This window comes from Neomonachus schauinslandi, chromosome 5 (assembly GCF_002201575.2).
Source record: "Neomonachus schauinslandi chromosome 5, ASM220157v2, whole genome shotgun sequence".
In the NCBI taxonomy this organism is placed as follows: Eukaryota; Metazoa; Chordata; class Mammalia; order Carnivora; family Phocidae; genus Neomonachus; species Neomonachus schauinslandi.
The window spans coordinates 69,764,089-69,785,064 of record NC_058407.1 but is presented as its reverse complement, the minus strand read 5'-3'; the positions used below and the strand labels follow the sequence as shown (position 1 = coordinate 69,785,064).

At 36.5% G+C, this 20,976-nt stretch overlaps 1 protein-coding gene across 6 annotated transcripts in view; it reads left to right on the top strand.

Annotated features, from left to right (window-relative positions):
- The window catches only part of PPHLN1 (periphilin 1), a 146,045-nt gene that overhangs the window by 94,698 nt on the left and 30,371 nt on the right, over nt 1-20,976 (top strand). For 4 of the 6 annotated variants that reach the window (XM_021704779.2, XM_021704778.2, XM_044914880.1 and 1 more), the window contains one exon: nt 6,765-6,905. In XM_021704779.2, the coding sequence (XP_021560454.1) occupies nt 6,765-6,905 (141 nt within the window). Of the gene's footprint in view, nt 1-6,764; nt 6,918-20,976 lie in introns of those variants that run through there. The other 2 variants (XM_021704780.1, XM_044914881.1) reach the window with 1 other exon arrangement.

Below are 20,976 nucleotides of genomic sequence, written 5' to 3'. Positions count from 1 at the left end.
CAGTGTTTCATAGTTTTCAGAGTATAGGTCTTTCACCTCTTTGGTTAGGTTTGTTCCTAGGTCTCTTACTGTTTTTATGCAGTTGTAAATGGGATTGTTTTCTTAATTTCTCTTTCTGTTGCTTCATTATTGGTGTATGGGAATACAACAGATTTTTGGACATTGATTTTGTATCCTGTGACTTTACTGAATTCATTTAGCAGTTATAGCAGTTTTTTTGGTGAAGTCTTTCAAGTTTTCTATATGTAGTATCATGTCACTTGCAAAGAGTTGAAGTTTTATTTCTCCCTTACTAGTTTGGATGCCTTTTAATTTCTTTTTGTTGTCTAATTGCTGTGGCTAGAACTCCAGTGCTATGTTGAATAAAAGTGGTGAGAGTGGACATCCTTGTCTTGTTCCTCACCTTAGAGGAAAAGCTCTCAGTTTTTCCACATTAAGGGTGATGTTAGCTATGAGTTTTTCATATATGGCCTTTATTATGTTGAGGTATGTTCCCTGTAAGCCTACCTTGTGGAGGGTTTTTATCATGAATGGATGTTGTACTTTGTCAAATGCTTTATCTGTGCATATTAATATGATCATATGGTTCTTATCCTTTGCCCTATATTAATATGATGTATCATGTTTCATTTGCAAATACTGAACCACTCCTACAACCCAGGAATAAATCCTACTTGATCATGGTGAATTATTTTTTTTAATCTATTGTTGGATTTGATTTGCTAGTATTTTGTTGAGGATTTTTTGCATCTATGTTCATGAGAGATGTTGGCCTGTAGTTCTCTTTTTTTTTTTGTGGTATCTTTATCTGGTTTTGGTATCAGGGCAATGCTGGTCTTGTAGAATGAATTTGGAAATTTTCCTTCCTTTTGTATTTTTTTTGGAATAGTTTGAGAAGAGTAAGTATTAACTCTTCTTTAAATATTTGGTAGAATTCACCTGTGTAGTCATTTGGTCCTGGACTTCTGTTGGGATTTTTTATTTACAGAGTTCATTTCTTTGTTTGGTAATTGGTCTGTTCAAATTTTCTATTTCTTACTGTTTCAGTTTTGGTAGGTTGTACATTTCTAGGAATTTATCCATTTCTTCTAGGTTATATAATTTGTTGGCATATACTTTTTCATAATATTCTCTTATAATTGTATTTCCGCGTTTGTTGTTTCTCTTCTCTCATTTGTTTTTTTTTTTTTTTTTTTTTAAGATTTTTATTTATTTATTTGAGAGAGAATGAGAGAGAGCAAGCACATGAGAGGGGGGAGGGTCAGAGGGAGAAGCATACTCCCTGCCGAGCAGTGAGCCCAATGCGGGACTCGATCCAGGGACTCCAGGATCATGACCTGAGCCCGAAGGCAGTCGCTTAACCAACTGAGCCACCCAGGCACCCTCTTCTCTCATTTGTGATTTTATTTATTTGGGTCCTTTCTTTTCTTGATAAGTCTGGCTAGAGGTTTATCAATTTCATTGATTTTTTTTTTTTTTAAACAGCTGGTTTCATTGTTCTATTGCTTCTTTGGTTTCCATATCATTTATTTCTGCTAGAATCTTTATTATTTCCTTCTGCTGGTTTTAGGTTTTGTTTGTTGTTCTTTTTCTAGCTTCTTTCTTTCTTTCTTTTTTTTAAGATTTTATTTATTTGACAGAGAGAGACACAGCGAGAGAGGGAACACAAGCAGGGGGAGTGGGAGAGGGAGAAGCAGGCTTCCCGCGGAGCAGGGAGCCCGATGTGGGGCTCGATCCCAGGACCCTGGGATCATGACCTGAGCCGAAGGCAGACGCTTAATGACAGAGCCACCCAGGCACCCCTTTCTAGCTTCTTTAGGTGTAAGATTGTTGTTTGAGATCTGTTTCATGAGGTACGCCTGTATTGTTATATACTTCCCTCTTAGAACTGCTTTTGCTGCATCCCAAAGCTTTTGAACTATTGTGTTTTCATTTACATTTGTCTCTCTGTACTTTTTTATTTTATTTCCTGCTTGACCCATTCATTGTTTAGTAGCATGTTATTTAACCTCCATGTATTTTGTGTTCTTTCCAGATTTTTTTCTTGTGGTTGACTTCTAGTTTTATAGCATTGTAGTCAAAAATAGATGCATGGTATGACTCTATCCTTTGGAGTTTGTTGAGGCTTCTTTTGTAGGCTGGTATTGATTTATTCTGGAGAATGTTCCAGCTGCACTTGAAAAGAATGTGTATTCTGCTCTTCTAGGATGGAATGTTCTGAATATATCTATTAAATCCATCTCGTCCAGTGTGTCATTCAAAGCCATTGTTTCCTTGTTGATTTTCTCTTTAAATTATCTGTCTGTTGATGTAGGTCGGGTGGTAAAGTCCCCTACTATTATGGTGTTATTACCAATTAGGTCCTTTATGTTTGTAATTAACTGTTTTATGTTTTTGGGTACTCCCATGTGCATAAATATTTACAACTGTTATATCTTCTTGTTGGATTGTCCCCTTTATAATTGTAGAGTATCATTTTTAGTCTCTTGTTACAGTCTTTGTTTTAAAGTCTATTTGGGTGATATAAATATTGATTATATTGATATAATCTGGCTTTCTTTTGGCATCCATTTGCGTGATAAATGTTTCTCTATTCCCTTCCTTTCGATCTACAAGTGTATTTAGGTCTAAAGTAAGTCTCTTGTAAGCAGCATATAGATAAATCTTGTTTTCTTATCCATTCTGTTACCCTGTGTCTGTTGATTTACACTGCATTTACATTCAAAGTAATTATCGATAGATATGTATTTAATGCCATTTTACTACCTGTTTTGTGGTTGTTTCTGAAGATTTTCTCTGATCTTTTCTTTCTCATGGTTTTGCTGGTTTTCTTTAGTGATATATGTGAATTTTTTTCTCTTTATTCTTTGCATATTTATTAGTACTTTTTGTTGGTATCATTAGGTTTGAATATAACATCTTCTGCATATAGCAGTCTATATTAAGCCAACGGTTGTTTAAGTTTGAACCCATTCTTTACTCCTCCTCATGTTTTAGGTATATGTTATCATATTTTACATCCTTTTATTTTGTGAGTTTCTTGATTGATATTCTACAAAATACTCATTTTTACTACATTTGTGTTTCCTTCCTTCATACTGTCACTTTTGGTCTTCCTTCCCACTCAAAGAGTCCCCTTTAATATTTTATTCAGGGCTGGCTTGGTGGTCATGAACTCCTTTAGTTTTCATTTGTCCAGGAAACTTTTTTTTTTTTTTTTAAAGATTTTTATTTATTTATTTGTCAGAGAGAGAGAGCACAAACAGGGGGAGCAGCAGAGGGAGAGAGAGAAGCAGGCTCATCACTGAGCAAGGAACCCGATGCAGAACTTGATCCCAGGACTCTGGGATCATGACCTGAGCCGAAGGCAGACGCTTGACGACTGAGCCACCCAGGCAGCCCTGTCCAGGAAACTCTTTATCTCTCCTCTTCTGAATGATAGTCTTGCTGGATAGAGTATTCTTGGCTCTGGATTTGTCCCATTCAGCACTTTATATATATATATCATGCCACTCCCTCCTAGCTTGGAAAGTTTTTGCTGAAAAAAACCCCCATAGCCTTATAGGGTTTCCCTTGTATGTAACTGTCTTCTTTTGTCCTGCTGCTTTTAAATTTTTTCTTTATTGGTACATTTTGCCATTTTTTTATAACGTGTCTTGGTGTGGATCTGCTCTTGTTGATTTTGTTGGGGTTTGTGCCTCCTGGATCTAAATACCTGTTTCCTTCTACACATTAGGGAAGTTTCCAGCTATTACCTCTTCAAATAATTTTTTTGCCCCATTTTCTCTCTCTCCTTCTTTTCGGACTCCTATAATGTGAATGTTTTTATGTTTGATGGAGTCACTGATTTCCCTAAGGCTGTTCTTGCTTTGCATAGTTCTTTTTTCCCTCTTTTGTTCTTCTTGCTTACTTTCCATTACTCTGTCTTCTATGTCATTAATTCATTCCTCTGCTTCTTCCAGCCTGCTATTCATTGCATCAGTCATATCTCACTTATTGCACTCTTCATCTCTGATTGTTTCTTTTTTTAATCTCTGTGTTAAGGGTCTTACTGATGTCTTCCATTCTCTTCTCAAGTCCAGTGAGTATCCTTAAGATCATTGCTTTAAATAGTCCATTGGGCATGTTACTTACCTGTTTTGCTTCGATCTCTGGCCATGACCTTGTCCTGTTCTTTTATATTTGGGACACATTTCTCTGTCTTCTCATTTTGTCTAAGTCTCTGTGTCTGTTGCTGTGTGTTAGGAAAGTCACTTGTGTCTTCTGTTCTTGACGGTAATGGCCTTATGAAGAAGAGGTCTTACAGTGCCCTGCTGTGTTGTGTCCCCTGTTCCCCAGGGCCTGTCGCTTCCAGGAGCCTCTCCAGTGTGTGCTGTGTGTGCTACGCTGTTTTTTCCTGGCCTCTTTATTCTTCAGGCCAGTCCTCTGCAGAGGCTCTCTTTGCCTCTTGTGGGCAATGTTTAGTTCCTGGCCTGAATGTGGTGTGTTTTAACCTGATGTGCTCTGGTGTGCTTGTGAAATGAGACCTGTCACCACTGCAGCCAGAAATGAGCTCTGCAAAACTCGTGGGTCGGGAGACAGGATGTGGGCAAAGGTTTAGGCCAGTTTAATGGCAAGGGTGACATGCTGGAACTGAGGCAAGGGTGACTAAAAAGGGCAGTTCCACCAGAGTGTGTGTGTGTTGGGGGGTAGGGGGGATTGGGCCTTGGTGTAAGCAAGTTAAATAGGGATTGTTGACACTGCACTGGTTCCCACAGGTGGCTGGCTCTGTGCTTTATGTTGAGGGGCTGGAGAAGGAAATGGTGGCTGCATGTTCCTTTGTTCCTGGAGGGTTCTCTCTGTGAACACTGCCTCTCTGGGACACACTCCCAAGATGTGGGAATAACCTCCCCATTGTGTGCCCCAGGTACTCTTCAGATCACTGTTTTTACTCTGTATGTATGAGGGCTGTTTGCCCTGCCTTCTCTTCAAGAGCAGCCCCAATGCCTCCAGGCTTTCCCTGAGCTAAGCCCACTGACCTTTAGAATTCCAGGTTTTAGGCCCCACTAGTTGTAAGAACTCAGTGGAATTCATCCCCTCTCACTTTCCAAGCCAATTGCTCTGCAGGATTCATTTTCTCCTGGCACTCCCTTGGGTGTTAGTCTGTCTCTCACCCTTCTCCACTCCCGCAGCAGTCACCATCCATTTTTTCTCTCCCAAGCCATGTCTCTGCCCTTCCTACTTTGTTCAGGATGGCCTTTTCTCTACCTTTAATTGTGGAGTTTGTTCTGCTAATCTTCATGTTGATTTTTGGAGTATTTAGGATGATAGTTACCTAGTTGAATTTGTGGGTTGAGATAAGCCTAGGGTCCTCCTACTATGATGCCATCTTCCTCTCTCTGTTACACAGTAAATTTTTTTTAGTTTTTATTCAAATTCCAGCTAATTAACCTACAATGTAATATTAGTTTCAGGTGTACAATATAGTAATTCAGTACTTCAATACAACACCTAGTCCTCACCACAACAAATGCCCTCCTTAATCTCCCTTACTTGTTTAACCCATTACTCCACTCACCTCCCCTCTGGTAACCATCAGTTTGTTCTCTATAGTTAAGAGTTGTCTTCTTGGTTTCTCTTTTTTTTCCCCTTTGCTCATTTGTTTTGTTTCTTAAACTCTACATATGAGTGAAATCATATGGCATTTGTCTTTCTCTGACTGACTTATTTCACTTAGCATAATACACTCTAGCTCCATCCATGTCGTTGCATATGGGAATACTTCATTCTTTTTGATGGCTGAGTAATATTCCTGTGTGTGTGTGTGCATGTACACACCACATCTTCCTTATCTATTAGTTAGTCGATGGGCACTTGGGCTGTTTCCAAAATTTGGCTATCATTAGATAATGCTGCTATAAATGTCACACAGTGAATTTTTTAAAACCATTTTATTTATTTATTTATTTATTTGAGAGAGACACAGCAAGAGAGGGAACACAAGCAGGGGGAGTGGGAGAGGGAGAAGCAGACTCCCCACTGAGCAGAGAGCCTGACACAGGGCCCCATCCCAGGACCCTGAGATCATGACCTGATCCGAAGTTAGATGCATAACCAACTGAGCCACCCAGGCGTCCCCACAGTAAATTTTTGAATAAACAAATGAGTATAGTTAAATAATTGTTTTCCCTCATTTTTTTTTTTAGTTTTATCTCTTCCACAAAAGTGTTTTTGGAAAGTACAGTAGTCAGCTGTGAGCTTTTTGTGGATTATGTATTTAATGAATGGTTGCTGTGAAATAGAAGTGATTATTATTGCTTTGGGGATTTTTCTTTTCAGTGATTTCAATAAATTTTTATGCTACAGGAGCAAGGTATTTTTAACTTCTGAAAATAGAGCCCTTTTCCATGTTCTTTTTTTAATATGCTTATGTGTGCCCATACCTCTCACTTCCAATTAGGCTTTTTCTCTTCAGTGTTTCTTAAATAGATTGCTTAAGGAATAGTTATTGGACAAAGCCTTCTAGCTGTATCTTAATATAGTGTGAAATATAATTTTGGAATGGTATAAGCTTAGACGCTTCGTCTTACCTAAAATTTAAAAAGTAGCAGTCATTTCCTCTTTGGTCCTCCTCACATACGCTCATTATGCCTGGCGAAATTGTAAGTGTTTTCTTAAAACTGGTTGAATTTAACACTTTCTCTTGATATATTGTGCCAATTAGTGCCTATACACTGTCATCTTAAGTGCTATATGTAATTAAAGATTTCTGATTTTTCTTAAAGGCAGGATCCACAGCACCATTGTTTATTGAGCAGCCAGAGGAACCTGAGTCAAATGCAACAGATGGCATAGAATTATTTGAAGACAGTCAACTAAACAGTCGCTCTAAAGCAATAGCATCAAAAACCAAAGAGATTGAACAGGTGAGAATTTAATCTTCTTTAAGTACATAATCTTTTGTTCCTGTCACTTTGCATGTGGTAGTTGGAGTAAGTATTTATTGAATACGTGTATTTCATTTTGTTTTTTTTTTCACTCGTTACTCTGAAATTAGAATGTAAAATATTATAAAAATTGTTTGACTTGATTTCACAATAATATTGATCAGTTTGGTCCCCTATTCCTGTTTACTTTTTAATTTTTTAAATAAAAAGCAAACTTTTTTTAGAGAATATCAATATGCTTGATACTATGAAGCAATTTTAAATTATTAAAATCAACAGGGATGGGCTGAAAGAAATGTTAAATATACCAAAATATTAGTAGATGTTATTTTAGAATATTGGGATTACAGATGGTTATGTTTTTCATTATACTTTTAAGCATTTTTCAAATAATGAAAAAGTAAAGAAGGATAAGTACATAGGTTTAATTTTAATGATGTCATTCTGAAAAGTTAGGATCTTGTTTTTAATAGATTAAATAGATTGCTTAAGGAATATTTATAGGTCAGAACCTTCTAGCTGTATTTTGCTATAGTATGAAATACAATTTTTTTTTTTTAAAGATTTTTATTTATTTATTTGACAGAGACACAGTGAAAGAGGAAACACAAGCAGAGGGGGAGGGAGTGGGAGAGGGAGAAGCAGGCTTCCCGCCGAGCAGGGAGCCCGATGCGGGGCTCGATCCCAGGACCCTGGGATCATGACCTGAGCCGAAGGCAGGAGCTTAACGACTGAGCCACCTAGGCGCCCCTGAAATATAATTTTTGAATGGATTAAGCTTAGAGGCTTTGTCTTCCCTATTGAGATTTAAAACCATTTTCTCTTAAATCCCCACATGTGATCATTATGCTTAGCAAAATTTAAAATGTTTTAACATGTAAATACTACCTGCCTCATTGTATATTATCACTTTAGAGGATTAAATGAAGTAAATAAAATTTGACAGGGTTGTATAACATGTAACATGCAGTACAAGTGTGTTTTTTTCCCCAGTATGATTAACATACAGTGTTATGTTAGTTTTAGGTATACATTATAGTGATTCAACAATTCTATACGTTACTAAGTGTATACAGGTGTTTTTGATGTTGTTACTCACCAGTGCTTTGAGTAAAGGTCATATTGTTATATAGTCTTCTAAAACCTATTGGAAAATAAGAATAAAGTTAAATCTTTTCTCAGGGTGCTTTCCATTTTCACATCAGTTAAAACCTATTTGCCATGGTTGGATAGGTGATCATCTTAATTAAATCCTTGTTGTCATTGTACAGTTCATATTGATGCCACCCCAGATAAGAGTCCAGATAAGAATCTGGATAGGAGATTTGTTATGTAAGCCACTAGAGTTTCAAACTGGAGGTGGTGAGCAGTGTCAGATGCCTGGAAGAATAGAAGAAAAATGAAGAGTGAGAAAATCCTGTTTAATTTGGTGATATGAAGGTGATTGGTGCCATAAAAGATATCAGTTAATTGAGAACATAAATAAAAGGTTTGCTCCTTAGATGTATTTTCAACATGGATATGAATATCATTACACTATGTAGAATTACTGCCCTTTTGTCCTTTTACTCTTATTTTTCTTAGTAGCGCTTGTGGTTTTTTTTTTTTTTGAACCACTTGACACATGCTTTTTATTTGCTTGTTTGTCTCCCCTCATCGTAATGGAAGCTTCATGAGAGCAGTGACTATGTTTTGTTTATTAGTTTATCTCCATTACCTAATATAGTGATTGGCATGTAGGAGACTCAAAGGAAATATTTTCTATAGATGGTGGGTGGAGTCATAAACCTAGAAGTAACCTCTGAATAGCCCCTGAGTCACTTTCAGTCAGAGACTGCATTTTAACCTGACGACCTAACACAGTGCCTAAGCCCAGCACTTCATAGTAAGTGCTTGGTAAGAGTTTACTGAATGAATGATTTAATATTATTTTTCTTTTCCACCTAAACAGTTCTTTAAAGGAGAGGCTCTCTTAAGAATATAACTGGTAGAAAAATTTGACTGAAATAGCAGGGTAGGGGAATTTTGTTGTCATTTATTAATATTTGTATCTGCTGGGGCGCCTGGGTGGCTCAGTTGGTTAAGCAACTGCCTTCGGCTCAGGTCATGATCCTGGAGTCCCGGGATCAAGTCCCGCATCGGGCTCCCTGCTCGGCGGGGAGTCTGCTTCTCCCTCTGACCCTCCCCCCTCTCATGTACTCTCTCTCTCTCATTCTCGCTCTCTCAAATAAATAAATAAATCTTTAAAAAAAAATATTTGTATCTGCTCTTGTTATTATTTAGAGTTGATTTATTTGATCTTGAAAAATGAGCTACCAGTCAGATGTTCAGCCTAGCAGTATAAACTTAAAATTACCTAGTATGGAGTTAGTTTTTTGTAGTACTCTATAGACATCCATACATGTTTGACCTGTAAATATGACCAGATTTCTGTTTTCATTTTCCCATTGTTCAAAAACACATGAAAAATCTGACACTAAAGAATATTGAGATTATTACAGCAAAGACAGATGACCTAAAGAAAGAAAACTAAATCTAAAAGGACATTACTGTATTCTGATATGACTAGAGAAGTAAAGACAGTTGTTGGAAGTGTTATAAAAGAGAAAAGTTAATAATGTTAAATAATCTTAAATGTTAAAAATAAATTATTGTACTTAATGATGTTACTGTACTCTCTTTTTAAAAGAGCACTTTGGTTTTCATATAAATCAAAACAAAATTCCCAAGATGTCAGAAAGCTAGTAAATAATCATATATAATTATTTTATAAATTTTATAAATTTTATAAATTTATTTTATAAATTTGTGTCTAAAAGTTATAGTGGCTTTTGAAAATGAAAAAGTTTTAAGGGGATTTTCCCCTCATTTTCTCTGTTTTCAACTTTTGCACATTTTATTTTTAGAGATTAAATGCCAAATAGATAGGAATAATGTAAAGGCTTGAGAAAGCCAGATGGTAGTTACACAGCTGTCCAGTAATTATTCTTTATATTTTTCCACATGCTTGAAATAGTTCATGATTTAAAAAAATGAATAATAACCCAAAAAAGCCCACATAAATGAGGCCAACAATTCAAGCTTAGGATAATATAGAAATGTAAATATTGGTATAATGCCAAAGCTGCTTTTTCTCTCCCGTTACATCAAGTGCAGTATGTTCAGATATCTTGTAATATAACATATAATTTTTTTAGGGTTTCTATAAGTTAGATTCTTCAGCCCTTGAATCCTAAGGAAATCATTAACTTGTGGCAGTATTGCAATCTAAAATAAACTTAATCTCTCTAGGCCAAAATTTGGTTTAATTCAATGTGCCCACAAAGTGGCTATTTGATGTTTAAGAGCATACATATGGAAGTAGTTTGTATCTGAATCACTTCAGTGAGAGGGCAAATTTGTGTTTTTTGCTACATTATTGCCATCTCATCACTGCACATATAAGAATTTTGATAGGGTTGGAAATGTAGATGCTTTTTGAAAAAGCTTCCCATGTTATAGTCAAATATGGCGGAGAACCACAGTCTAAAATCCTTGAGCCAGAAGACATCAGGTTGCATCTCAGACTGTTGTGTTGCTAGATATCATTTGAATCATCCCGCTTATACCTGAATATCCTTTAGTGGAGATGATCCATTCTATTGCCACAGCACATTTAGCCTCATGTTTTAGATCCTGTGGTATATCTTCTTTTACCCTCATTTCCCCAGGTTTACCCAATTTGGGCCACTTTTACATTCACTTATCAGAATATTTTTTGAGGTTCTTAGCTTCTTAGCTTAGAGAGGGAGATTTCAGAATTTCTCCTGTCATTATAAGTAATACCTAGATAGCCTACAAAAGTATAGGTGATTCATAATCTATTTCAGGTGTTTGGCATTAATCCCTTGGTTGTAATATCTCACAGCTCCTCACATACCTTTATTCCTGAATTATTTGATTTGAAAGTGAATCCCACTACTTGCTCTTTTATCAGTGAGGAATCTTTTAACAAACTGTCACTTTGAACAAACCACACAAATTGAAATCTGTTATTATTACATAACCCTTCTTCCCTCTGTTGCATCTCTGGGGATAAGGTAATATTTACATTAACTGTTTGGAACCTTTTTCATATTTAACCTCATACTTTGTTAAAATTGTGCTTAAACATAGCCTGTCAATGAGATCCTCTGTTTTTTGGACGTCTGGCATCTAATGATATTTTAAAATCTCTTTGTAATTCCCCACTGGCAAGATCTGGATTAGAGTTTTCTATCTATCGTCTTTCTTCAGATGGAATCAGATAATCTGAGTAGAACTGGGATGGAGTAGATATATATAATATGCATATGCATGTTCTGCCTAGTAGATTGTACAACTATGAATGTCAGGGTGGCTAAAATGCACCTACAGATACAGGTAGAAGAGAAGCAGTTACGTAATGAAACACTACTAAAGATGGTGAGTAACTGCTGTTTATTAGGATTTTTTGCTATGCAAACTAATAGTCTTGAAGAAAAAACTTTCCATCTCTTCACCCTTAAAGCACAGTACTTATATTGTGATTCTCTCTCTACCTTTGTTATATATCTGTGGAGCTTTTTAAAAGTAGAGCTTCTTGGATTTCTACCATAACTCTTCTGGTAAATAGGTTATCAGAGCTTCTCAAGTTTTAATATGCACAGAAATCATTTGGGGATCTTGTTAAAGTACACTTTCTGACTCTGTAGATCTGGGATGGGGCTTGAGATCAGAATTTCTAACATGCTCCTTGGTGATGCTGATTGTCCTGTTCTGTGGACCATATTTGGAGTAAGGAATTAGAAGGAGGTAATTGTTTTTTCTTAAGTTCTTCTAGAGTTTTCTAATATGCTAAAATATGCTAATATTTTATTTTCTATTTCTAATACGCTAAAAGCTTGAGAACTGTTACCACCTTATGTAAACTAAAGAAGTTTTATCTTATGTATTTTTAATTGATGTATAATTAATGTGCAATAAAATGCATAGATCTTAAATATTTAGTTGGATGAGTTTTGACAGTTCTAACACTGTAAATATCACGTGCAACAAATATTTATGAGTCTTTTTCAGAACAGTTGATTATACTGACAGTACATGATCATGTCTCAAAATCATGTGATTTGATTTGGTTTATGTTGAATACCCTCCAGCCAATCCGTTAAGGCTGTATCTTAAGTAGTAACATATATAAGCATAAATTTCGAAGGACACAAAAGATTATGCAGTGAAAAACAAGTTTCCTTCGTAATTCTTAGCTGCCCAGTTTCTTTCCCCAGCATATAGACTATGTAACATACATATGTATGTGTATACGCAGTTTATATATATTATTTATGTGTGTGTACATACTTTGTATGTATATACACACATACATCAGGATCATGATTGATTCTGATGAGTAGAGATAAGAGTTGGTACGTGTGTCTCCATATTTTTTCTTTAAATACAAGTGGTGGTTTACCATGTACCCTGTTCAATGTATCCATTTTATATCAGTGTATATTAGTCCCCTGTTAGTAGATATTTATAATAACTTGCGAAGCCATGTTTTTTTTCTTTTAAATCTTTTTTTTAAATTGTTATGTTAATCACCATACATTCCATCATTAGTTTTAGATGTAGTGTTCCATGATTCATTGTTTGTGCATAACACCCAGTGCTCCATGCAGAACGTGCCCTCTTTAATACCCATCACCAAGCTAACCCATCCTCCCACCCCCCTCCCTTCTAGAACCCTCAGTTTGTTTTTCAGACTCTATCGTCTCTCATGGTTCATCTCCCCCTCCAATTACCCCCCTTCATTCATCCCCTCCTGCTATCTTCTTTTTTTTTTTTCTTAACATATATTGCATTATTTGTTTCAGAGGTACAGATCTGAGATTCAACAGTCCTGCACAATTCACAGCGCTTACCAGAGCACATAACCCTCCCCAGTGTCACCCAGTCACCCCATTCCTTCACCCCACCCCCCACTCCAGCAACCCTCAGTTTGTTTCCTGAGATTAAGAATTCCTCATATCAGTGAGGTCATATGATACATGTCTTTCTCTGTTTGACTAATTTCGCTCAGCATAATACCCTCCAGTTCCATCCACGTCATTGCAAATGGCAAGATCTCATTCCTTTTGATGGCTGCATAATATTCCATTGTATATATATACCACATCTTCTTTATCCATTCATCTGTCGATGGACATCTTGGCTCTTTCCACAGTTTGGCTATTGTGGACATTGCTGCTATAAACATCGGGGTGCACGTACCCCTTCGGATCCCTACATTTGTATCTTTGGGTAAATACCCAGTAGTGCAATTGCTGGATCATATGGTAGCTCTATTTTCAACTTTTTGAGGAACCTTCATACTGTTTTCCAGAGTGGCTGCACCAGCTTGCATTCCCACCAATAGTGTAGGAGGGTTCCCCTTTCTCCACATCCCCGCCAACATCTGTCATTTCCTAACTTGTTAATTTTAGCCATTCTGACTGGTGTGAGGTGGTATCTCATTGAGGTTTTGATTTGGATTTCCCTGATGCCGAGCGATGTTGAGCACTTTTTCATGTGTCTGTTGGCCATTTGGATGTCTTCTTTGGAAAAATGTCTGTTCGGGGTGCCTGGGTGGCTCAGTTGGTTAAGAGACTGCCTTCGGCTCAGGTCATGATCCTGGAGTCCCGGGATTGAGTCCCGCATCGGGCTCCCTGCTCGGCAGGGAGTCTGCTTCTCCCTCTGATCCTCCTCCCTCTCATGCTCTCTGTCTCTCTCTCTCTCAAATAAATAAATAAAATCTTTAAAAAAAAAAAAGAAAAATGTCTGTTCATGTCTTCTGCCCATTTCTTGATTGGATTCTTTGTTCTTTGGGTGTTGAGTTTGATAAGTTCTTTATAGATTTTGGATACTAGCCCTTTATCTGATATGTCATTTGCAAATATCTTCTCCCATTCTGTCGGTTGTCTTTTGGTTTTGTTGACTGTTTCCTTTGCTTTGCAAAAGCTTTTTATCTTGATGAAGTCCCAGTAGTTCATTTTTGCCCTTGTTTCCCTTGCCTTTGGCGATGTTTCTAGGAAGAAGTTGCTGTGGCTGAGGTCGAAGAGGTTGCTGCCTGTGTTCTCCTTTAGGATTTTGATGGACTCCTGTCTCACATTTAGGTCTTTTGTCCATTTTGAGTCTTTTTTGTGTGTGGTGTAAGGAAATGGTCCAGTTTCATTTTTCTGCATGTGACTGTCCAGTTTTCCCAACACCATTTGTTGAAGAGACTGTCTTTTTTCCATTGGACATTCTTTCCTGCTTTGTCAAAGATGAGTTGACCATAGAGTTGAGGGTCCATTTCTGGGCTCTCTATTTGTCCATTAATCTGTGTGTCTGTTTTTGTGCCAGAACCATACTGTCTTGACAGTATGACAGCTTTGTAATAGAGCTGGAAGTCCAGAATTGTGACGCCACCAGCTTTGCTTTTCTTTTCTTTTTTTTTTTAAGATTTTATTTATTTATTTGAGAGAGAGAATGAGAGAGAGTATGAGAGGGAAGAGAGTCAGAGGGAGAAGCTGACTCCCCACTGAGCAGGGAGCCCGACGTGGGACTCGATCCCGGGACTCCCGGATCATGACCTGAGCCGAAGGCAGTCGCTTAACCAACTGAGCCACCCAGGCGCCCTGCTTTTCTTTTTCAACATTCCTCTGGCTATTCGGGGTCTTTTCTGGTTCCATACAAATTTTAGGATTATTTGTTCCATTTCTGTGAAAAAAGTGGATGGTATTTTGATGGGGATTGCATTGAATGTGTAGATTGCTCTAGGTAGCATTGACATCTTCACAATATTTGTTCTTCCAATCCATGAGCATGGAACGATTTTCCATTTCTTTGTGTCTTCCTCCATTTCTTTCATGAGTATTTTATAGTTTTCTGAGTACAGATCCTTTGCCTCTTTGATTAGATTTATTCCTAGGTATCTTAAGGTTTTGGGTGCAATTGTAAATGGGATCAACTCCTTAATTTCTCTTTCTTCTGTTTTGTTGTTGGTGTATAGTAATGCCACTGATTTCTGTGCATTGATTTTATATCCTGCCACTTTACTGAATTCCTGTATGAGTTCTAGCAGTTTTGGGGTGGAGTCTTTTGGGTTTTCCACATAAAGTATCATATCATCTGCAAAGAGTGAGAGTTTGACTTCTTCTTTGCCAGTTTGGATGCCTTTGATTTCTTTTTGTTGTCTGATTGCTGTGGCTAGGACTTCTTTTTCTTTTTTTTTTTTTTTAAAGATTTTATTTATTCATTTGAGAGACAGTGAGATAGAGAGCATGAGAGGGGGGGAGGTGGTCAGAGGGAGAAACAGACTCCCTGCCAAGCAGGGAGCCCGATGCGGGACTCGATCCCGGGACTCCAGGATCATGACCTGAGCCGAAGGCAGTCTCTTAACCAACTGAGCCACCCAGGCGCCCTAGGACTTCTAATACTATGTTGAATAGCAGTGGTGATAATGGACATCCCTGCCGCGTTCCTGACTTTAGGGGGAAAGCTCTCAGTTTTTCCCCATTGAGAATGATATTCGCTGTAGGTTTTTCATAGATGGGTGAAGCCATGTTTTAAAATAGAATTCCTCTGATTTCTCCACCTTTATTTTAAAAAAAAGTGTGTATGTATTTTTAAAATATACAAGTATTACATTTAAGATGAGCAGTTTTGGAGGGGAGTTGGTTTAGTTGTGGTTATCAGATGCCTGTGTTTGTGTCTTGTGAAGTGCTGTGTCGGATTCAGTGATGCCGTAAGAGATCACCAGAGTGCCTGGTGATCAAATTCCTGAGTCCATGTATTCTGAAATGTGTATGTTTTAAAACACCTCTTGTGATTCTCATGGCAAGCCAAGTTTAAGAATAACTGAAATATATGACATTACAGAGAGAATCTTCATTTCTTGCTTGTACCAATCATTGTCAACCTTTCTCAAAAATTTTTATTAGTAGATAGAATTTATGGAATCTCAATGAATACAGTTGAAGGGATGTGCCTGAAAGTATTCTTTAAATGCATTATTCATGGTATTTCTTAAATCATAAAAAATTATAATTTGTAGGGGGGAAATGTCCATTTCTTCTTTCTCTTACTTGGTGAATAATAACTAGGAAAAAAATTTAAAAGTATCATTAAGGCAAATTCATTTTTTAAAACCTCTTTGACTATTTCAGAATACTATCTATCCTAACACTGTCCTAACGTTTTATGAAAATGCTGATATTTCTACCTTGAAGTAAGTCTCTCTGTTAAAAGAAGGGTAGATTATATATTTATCTTTATATATTTACTCATATAATTAAATTATAGATGGGAATCCTTTCCTTACTCCATTTAGTTTTGTGGGGTTTTTTTAAGATTTTATTTATCTGACCGAGAGAGACAGCGAGAGCAGGAACATAAGCAGGGAGAGTGGGAGAGGGAGAAACAGGCTTCCCCAGGACCCCGGGATCATGACCTGAGCTGAAGACAGATGCTCAACGATTGAGCCACCCAGGCGCCCCTCCAGTTAGTTTAAAAAAAAAAAAAAAATCAACTTCAGAAATCATTTTGTTGCCTGTCTAGGTTGTTAAACTTATAGGTTAATAAGGTTTTACTGTAAATCTAGATCAATCTACTTAATATATAATTTTTATTTTAATTTGAATTCTACATGTTAACCATTTTCTTGTGACCATATGGGCTACTCACTACCTTTCCAAACTTTTTCCTCAAAATAAAGAAGTTAGACTGAGTAATCTTAGATCCCTTCTTAATCTCCATCATTTAAAACTGAAAGCTAGGGCGCCTGGGTGGCTCAGTTGATTAAGCGACTGCCTTCGGCTCAGGTCATGATCCTGGAGTCCCGGGATCGAGTCCCACATCGGGCTCCCTGCTCAGCAGGGGGTCTGCTTCTCCCTCTGCCCTCTTCCCTCTCATGCTCTCTGTCTCTCATTCTCTCTCTCTCAAGTAAATAAATAAAATCTTTAAAAAAAAAATAAAATAAAAAAATAAAACTGAAAGCTAAATATTGCTGCTTCTGCACACACTGTTGTATGTAGCTAATTTCAGATTCAGGTATAGAATTTTTAGGTGTTTTATTTTGGTTTTTTTTTTTTTTACCTCTTAATAAGGACAGAGGTTCTTACAGTAAAACTTTTTTTTTTAACTCAGATATACTGTTGCTCAGATACACTGTTGCTATGCATCAATCGGTAATTAGTGTTTTTGAGCTAATGAGTTGTGAAGAAAATATTTTCTTCAGTGAATGTCACATTTAATCAGTGCTCAATCTGTGGCTCTTCTCTTTTTTACAGTGTCTAGTTTCAGTCCCTGTCGATATAGCCTGATGATTCCCAACACTCTCACTAGTTGTTGCTCCTTCTCTCTCAATATATAATAGGATATTTTTGTTTTACTTTTAAATTAAAACGGGTAGAAGATTAATCAAATGTACCATCTTCCTGAAATGTTAACTAGAGTTAGGGACATGGAAAAAAATCAGCTTTTAACACATAATGGATTAGAATGAAATTGTTTTCAAAGCAGCGGCAGCTCTATTGTATATGCATGATCTAAACATTTCACACTAACCTTACATAATAGAAACATTCTTTGTTTCCCTTTTTATCAGACCAAGTAACAAACTTCTTAAAAGTGCAGCTCTCACCACTATCTTGTCTAGACATCAAGTCTACCCTACTGTATCTAACAATCCATTATTACCAACCACTTGTTCAGACTTTACATATATAGATTTAGTAAAATATACTCGTATAAGATTTACCCCTGAAAAATTTCTTATTCTCAAAACACATTAAAGATAAATCCTTTATTTTGTCCATATTTCAAGGTTTTTGAAAGTTATAGTTTGTCAAAATCTGGTCTTATTCCAGAAACTTACTGCTGAAGAACAAGTGTAAAGTTTTCGTTTTAAGGAAGTTTCATCTGAAAGTTATAAGGTAATTTGTATCATGCTTGAAATGTTAAAACCAAGCATCTCAGTCTTTACATTGAAAAGTAAGTTAGTTATTTTATACCTAATATAAACCTGTAAATATGAAGATTATTGACCCTGTTATATTATTTTTACATAAAATAGAAGATTTGGACAATACAGATACCAAGCCTGGTAAGAACCATATTTAATATGTTTTAAGTACCAGAAGAGATGAGGCCATCTTGGACCTTATCCCTGGGGATGTCATCACTTAAAATGTACCCAATTATAAAGCATTTCCGATATAGTTGTTCCCTGTGACATAAGCTCGAGCACAGGCTTCATTCTCTCACCTTTCCTCCTTGTCCACTGTCAGCAACTGCTAGGTAAGGATTTTCTCTAGTGGTTCCAAATTATTGTCCCTTGCTATTCAGTTCTCCTGCTGTAAGTTGACATGTCTGAGTATTTACTTTAAATGACATTTGTAAGTGGTATGGCATAGTAAACACTGGATGTTTCCACTTAGTGTTTTAACTTCAGAGCCCTTTTCCTCATTTGTTAAATGGGGTTAATTACATGCTCTCCCACAGAACCAACAAAGCACTCTATGTGAAAGCCCCTTGTATATTGAAAATCACTATACAGATGTCATGGTAGTATTAAGAATTACTTTGCCTGTTTCTTTACAGCTTTGGAATTTTGACTACTTGCAAATTATTTCTTAGGAATATTATAGAGCAAATCTATAGAAGTTTAACTCTGAGAGGCTGTTTTCTTATCATTGTCAGGATTTGGGTTGTTAAACCTTTTATCCTTATGCTTCTGCTTTTTTTTTTTTTTTTCCTTTTTTCCTCCATTCATTCAAAATGAATTGTAAAAATAATTATACCATGAAATATTTGTTGGCGGGGGGGACTTTATAATTTCTCTTTTACATTTTCCATTTGGCTTTTTTTTTTATCTCACTGGTTCCAGTCTATTTTTCTAGATATAAGAAGTACCATAAGAAAATAAATGTTTCCTTCTCTTTAGAATTCCCTGCTTCCCTTCAACATTTCTGAAACATAAATTATTCTCATATTTTCCCTTTGTCATTTTTCATTTTTAAGGTGTGATCCCTTCTGTGACATCTGCTGTCTTCTCTTAACTGTTGTTTAATTCAGATATTGTATAATCAGCTTATCTGTCTTATACATTCATGTGCAGATACCAGCATGAGTTAGTTGATATTCTCAGTTCATTTATACAAGACATTTTAAAAGTTGCACTAAGAAAATCTTAACTAAAAAATCTACTTAAGGGTAACTTGAAATTAAACATTAGAAATAAAATGATGATTTTTAGTATCTGGTTCATTGAGATATATCTGTTTTGTTGTCGTCCCCCACCTTATTTTTCTTCTTGTTTTATTTTGTTTTTTAAAAAACTATTAGAGGAAATTGGGCAGTTCTGTTTAGAATACTTGTTTACTTCAGTTAGCTGGGATATTATTTGTAGGATTTTTTGTCAGCCTCAGAGCTGAATTTTAAGATTTCTAATCCCTCAGTTATCGGACTTTGGGGCAAATGAGCACTTACTTCAACATCATTTCTGGTTAGCTGAAGATCAACCATGCTAAATTCTGCCATGCTTGTATTGTGCTCTACTTTTTAAAAAAAAAAAGCACTTTAATGATGTATAACATATACAGAAAGAAGTATTCAAAGTATACAGAAAGAAGTATCCAAAACATATTTGTTAACCTGAGTGATTTCTCACAAAGCAAACACTTCTGAAAACTACCACTCAAATTGGAGTGCCTGGGTGGCTCAGTCGGTTATGCGTCTGCCTTGGGCTCAGGTCGTGATCTCAGGGTTCTGGGATCGAGCCCTCTGTCAGGCTCCCTGCTCAGCAGATAGTCTGCTTCTCCCGTTCCCTCTCCCCTCTGCCCGCCCCCCCCCCCTGCACTTGTGTGTGTTCTCTGTCTTAAATAAATAAAATCTTAAAAAAAAAAAATACCATTCAGATCAAGAAGTAGAATATTACCAGCACCCCAGGAGTCCCTTTATACCCTCTCCCAGTTACTACCCCCTCCTTTTCCCCAAAGGTAGTAACCACTAAATTAATTTCTAACACTGTAGTATTGTTTTGTCTGTTTTTTAAACTTTATACAGATAGAATAATATGGTATATATTCTTTTGTGTCTAGCTTTTCTTTGGTTCAGCATTGTGTTTGTGAGATTCATTGATAGTGTTAACATATAATAGAGCTCCTTATGCTTTTAATTTGCATTTCCCTGATTACTGATGATGCTGAGGACTTTTTCATATGGTTATTGGCACCTCTTTTAGAAAGTACCTGTTGAGATTCTTGTCTGTTTTCCTATGAAATTGTTTTTGTTCTTTTTAAATTGATCTGCAGAGTTCTTTATATATTCTAAATACAAGCCCTTTCCTAGTTATACGTGTTGCAAATATCTTTTCCCACGTTGTGGCTTGTTTTTTCATTCTTTTGATACTTTTGGAGGAATAAAAATCCTTACTTTTAATGTAGTCCAGACTTTTTAGTCTTTTTCTTTATTACTGTTATTTGTCTCCTATTTAAGATAGCTTTTATTACCTTCAAGAAGATTCTTTGTTTTGTCTCTCACATTGAGTCACAATCCATCTGAAAATTATTTTATGTATAGTGCATATTAAATATATGTCAGAGATCCAGGTTTCATTTTTCTTTTCCCATATGGACTTTCCTTTGACCTGGAACCATTTATTGGAAAGACCATGTGTTCTTCACTGCTCTGCATTGACACCTATGTGATAAATCAAGTGTCCATATATATATATGTGAATCTGTTTCTGGACTCTCTTCTCTGCCGTTGGTCTCTTGATCTTTGCAATAATACCATGCTGTCTTCGTTACCATAGCTTTATAGTAAGTCTTGATATCCAGTAGAGCAAGTTGTCTTTCCTTGTTGTTTTTCAAGAGTACCTGTACTTGGCGCTATGAACTTATGTAGAAATCTTAGAATCAATTTCTCAATTTCTCAGATACAACAAATAAAGCCTGTTGGGATCCTGGCTCAGGATCATGGCTCAGGATTTCTCAAGAGGTTTCTATCAAACTGATAACAAAGGCTGTAGTCT